This window comes from Lactuca virosa, chromosome 5, assembly GCF_052849685.1.
Source record: "Lactuca virosa cultivar CGN04683 chromosome 5, Lactuca_virosa_CGN04683_v6, whole genome shotgun sequence".
Lineage (NCBI taxonomy): Eukaryota > Viridiplantae > Streptophyta > Magnoliopsida > Asterales > Asteraceae > Lactuca > Lactuca virosa.
Genome location: NC_136430.1, coordinates 183190001 through 183194417, shown reverse-complemented (window position 1 = coordinate 183194417; position 4417 = coordinate 183190001). Strand labels below are relative to the sequence as shown.

Sequence of the window (4417 nt, the reverse complement as noted above, 5' to 3'; positions counted from 1 at the left end):
CAAGCAGAACCTTTAAGTACTACTCAGGCACGACCTGAATTGTCTTTAAAAGATCAACAGTGGCCAGATTATGAGAATACAACTTGGGAGTGATGTTAGAGAAATTGTTTGCCTGGTAGTGCCCATGACCGACTCGATCATGGAAAACCCATAACGATTTGTCTTGCCAGTTCTTCAGAGTCTTGTTATCAGTAACCAGGACAAGACCCCCACGTCGAGCAGAGAACGTGTACTTGTCACCCGTACCACTGAATCTAAAAAATAACTTGAAGACAAAGTAGTCAGGGAGCACTCTGTTTGCCTGACAGATGATCTCAAATGCCACCACCTTGTTGACGGCGTTCAGAGTAAGCATTTGGACGCTAGAACCGTTCTTCTGAAGAAGTTCTTCCTGGTAGTCGGTGAGAGGAAGGCACAAACTAGCATCAAAGGTTTTCAGATAAATGCCTACTTTACCTGAAGGAAGGGAAGGGATCATCGAGTCGGCCAACGGAAACTCTACACCGTCAACCGGAGAGAATGCATAAGAATCATTGAGGAGTTTGAACTCAGCCTCAGAAGGAACAGTGCTGGATGGAGCAGCCATTAAACTAGGAGAGGAGAAAAGAAAACGCTAATCGGAGAAGGAGGAGAAATAAGAGGAAAAGGTTGCATGGATAAAGAAAAACCTTGACCTTATAAAGAATGAGGAAAGGCTGGATATTCAAAACCACTGACGCAATGACGTAACTGACTGCCATGATGGGCAAACACGTCACCGGAAAAACCGAAGCGATGATTGAATCAGAACTGGACACGTGTATCCAACAGTTAAGTCCAGAACATCATAGCTAGTCTACATCCCAGAATACACCAGCATTGCCTTGGAAGGTAAGTCGCTCTCCCAATTCATCCTAGAATACACCCAAGTCTTTCTAATGACATAACCGTCGGAGCGTTTACCCGGGAGCCTCCTCCCGGAGAACGACTGATGGTTTTCTCTAGCTGTGACCTTGCAGGCTCATCGGAATCATCAAAGGCATAAAGTTTAAACGTCCGGTGACCAGGCCGCATCAGATGCTATTTCCTTGTCGCTTAGAACTAAGAATGGGTTGAAGTACGAGTTAATTGATCCAGATATAGGTGTCATTCATGTGAGCAAAGATGTAACAAATCATGACGATAAAAATTGGAAAGATTACACTTCAAGCGAGTTCACCTCACCTGGTACTCTACAAACCGATGAACCCAAAACATACTCCGTGACCAGCATGAATGAAGAATCTGTCGATGAGCTACAAACAATGAAGTAAAATATATTTGGCAAGTCTACTAATAATGAGGTGCTAAATCTCACAGATGCTAAGGTTCTCTCATCAAACATTTGTGAAGAAAAAGGACTTTCAAGGAAAAGATATCAGTTTAAATGTTACGCCTAAACTTTTAATTGATGGACACTTTGGAAACTCAAAAGAGAAAAGAACCACAGAATGAGAATGGTCAAAATGAACTCTGTGCAAAGGTTCCAAAAGTTCCAGTGGAATCTATGAAATGAAAATGGAGAGCAAAGGAAGATGACATTGATAATTAAGAGGGAAATTGTTGGAGTAATTCAGAATTCTGGGACAAATTTTAAGTCTAGGGGTATTTTCCGAAGCTTTGTTATTTATTAGTTTTCTTTCCCGTAATTTTGTTTGAGTCAAACTCTTTTGGTCATATTGTAAATAGGCATGTAGGTTACGTTGCAATTCATCCGGAATAACTCTTTTTCAGTTAATAAAACTTAGTCTCCAAGCAATCTTTTTTCCCTTGTTTTATCTGTACAGAATTCTTTTTCTGTTTTGGTCCCTCTTCTTCTTCCCTCCTATTTTCCTCTATTTCTTTTACCTGGGTACACAAAGGTACAGGTCTGAATCAAGGTCTGAAGCAGCCCCTTAAACCCAAAGGATGCTGAGCACACAGACACCAAGAAATACTGTGTCATGAAGCTTCGTTGAAATAGAATAACAATTGCGTGAAAATAAAATATCAAACCCAGTATGCCAATCAATCAAATAAAGTAAAAGAAATTTCGGACTGGATATATCAAGTGAATTGTCGTATTAATTAATTTGACAATGAACTATATTTGTCCCGATTGAAACTCCAAACATCTAAACAGGCCCACTGAAATTTCAGAGAAAAATGTAAAGTTCATACATGACAAGCTTCAGTTAAATAAAAAACAAAATGTAAGTTTCATAGAAGTAACTGGAAAGAAAAATTCATGTGAATTCATTGATAAAATAAAAATGCACTAAAAAAAATGTTTCCACTTACTTGCCTGGAATAGAAAGTTAAATACTTTAATAAATAGCGTGAATTGTGTAAGAATTTTGTATAAGTGAACAATGAAATTCCGGAAGTAAATTGTTATTTCAACTTTAACCCAATTGACAAATATATGTTACCTGACTTTAAGCGTTTTATATTCTAATTGTTTGTATAAATACAAGCATTAACAAGGTGTATAAATCAGCTAAGTAGCAGAGCATTATGAGTAAGAACAATATTTTTGAAATAAATGTTATAGCGTGTGGTCCTCATATGCTGCTTTCTACCATACTCCCAGTCCCAGGATATATACCCTACCTAGCAAAAAATTATTGAGCGCAATAATAGACATAAATTATTTTAAAATTGAATAAAACATATCGACCAATCAAAATGAATGAATAATAAGAAGCAGCTGTCTTTTGTGAAAGAAAAAAAATAATATCCCGCGGGTTCTAAAAAAAGAGCTGCCTTTTGTGTGTGAAAAAGAGAAATTGAGACAGAAAGATAAAGAAAACGATGATTAAAGGTGCGTCTTCCCATTTTATTTCTACAATCAAGCCTTTCCCTGAAGATCTCAGGCTATTTCCTTTATCTTTGTATTCAGTTTTAATTCTATCATCAAAATGATGCATCTGATAAATAAGTTTGAACACCTCAAGATACAACTAGAAGCTATAAAGTTAGCAACCGACAACTTTGCTGACGAAAATTGCATTGGCAGAGGAGGTTTTGGAAAAGTATACAAGGGAGAGCTTCTTCATTCGAAGGGGCAAATAGTTGTTGCTTTAAAGCGATTAGATCCGAAATTTGGGCAAGGAAACCCCGAGTTTTGGAAGGAAATCATTATGCTTTCTGTTTACAAGCATGAAAATATTGTTTCTCTGTTAGGGTTTTGTGACGAGAGCAATGAAAAGATCCTAGTGTACGAGTACGCATCTAGGAGAAGTCTTGATTCATATCTCAATGATGATTACTTAACATGGATTCGAAGACTTCAGATTTGTATTGGGGCAGCTCGTGGACTAGCATATCTTCATAATCCTGGTGGGACCCAACAAAGAGTGTTACATCGTGATATTAAGAGTTCTAACATCCTACTTGATGAGAACTGGAATGCTAAGATATCAGATTTGGGCCTATCAAAATTTGGGCCAGCAAATCAACAATACACGTTTCTTGTCTCCAATGCTGTGGGCACTCTTGGGTATATCGATCCTCTATATATAGAAACAGGGTTATTAACAAAAGAATCTGACGTTTATTCTTTCGGTGTGGTGTTGTTCGAAGTGTTGTGTGGGAGGTTATGTATTAGCAACGAGAATGGAATTCATCAGTCTTTAACAGTTTTAGTGCGACGTTACTACCCACAAAACAAAATAAGTGAAATTATTTATAGTAATATAAAGGATGGAATGGATCCTAGATCATTGGATACGTTTACAAGAATAGCTTATCAATGTTTGAAGGGAGACGTGGAAGAACGTCCACTAATGACTGATGTTGTGATCAAACTTCAAAGTGCACTTGAATATCAAGTGAGTTATACTTTTCATTTCTACTCATATACGTATAGTAATTATTTAAGTTGATATTTTCATTCCAAAAGACTATGTCAATAAAAATATAATCCATTTCGACAGTACGTCACAAAAAATATAATCGATTACCAGTTACACCATTAGGAAAAAGTACAATAAATAGTGTTAAAAAAGTTAAGTTTGGAGAATTACAAGACACATATAATCCACACGGAAACTATTGTAGAATTCGTGGCTAAATTATATGACAAAGTTATTATAAAATTTGTAATAAATTTTTAAGGAGCTGCTCTGTAAAATATATATATCTTTTTTGCTATACACAAAATTTTATGATTTAAGAACTATACAAGAATTATACAATACATAGATTGAATAATCTTTAAACCTTAAATTATTATGTATAACAAAAAGTTGTTATGTCCAGGTCACTACGAACAATTTTAAAACCTCTAGACAAACAAACAAAAAAATAATAATAAAAATAATAAATAAAAACGACTTTTTGTAATTTCATCCAATTGTTCTTTTTGCACTTAAATATAGTTAAGGTAATTGTGAAATAACCATTACTTATACATTAA

The 4417-nt window shown here is 35.8% G+C and overlaps 1 protein-coding gene across 4 annotated transcripts in view; it reads left to right on the top strand.

Annotated features, from left to right (window-relative positions):
- Nucleotides 1-2720: 2720 nt before the first annotated feature.
- LOC145115610 (pto-interacting protein 1-like) overlaps nucleotides 2721-4417 on the top strand; it is a 17717-nt gene continuing 16020 nt past the window's right edge. The window contains exons 1-2 of one of the 4 annotated variants that reach the window (XM_079051944.1): nucleotides 2725-2821; nucleotides 2900-3830. In XM_079051944.1, coding sequence (XP_078908070.1) covers nucleotides 2919-3830 — 912 coding nt within the window. In that variant the 5' untranslated portion in view covers nucleotides 2725-2821; nucleotides 2900-2918. Of the gene's footprint in view, nucleotides 3831-4417 lie in introns of all 4 variants that reach the window. The other 3 variants (XM_079051945.1, XM_079051943.1, XM_079051946.1) reach the window with 3 other exon arrangements.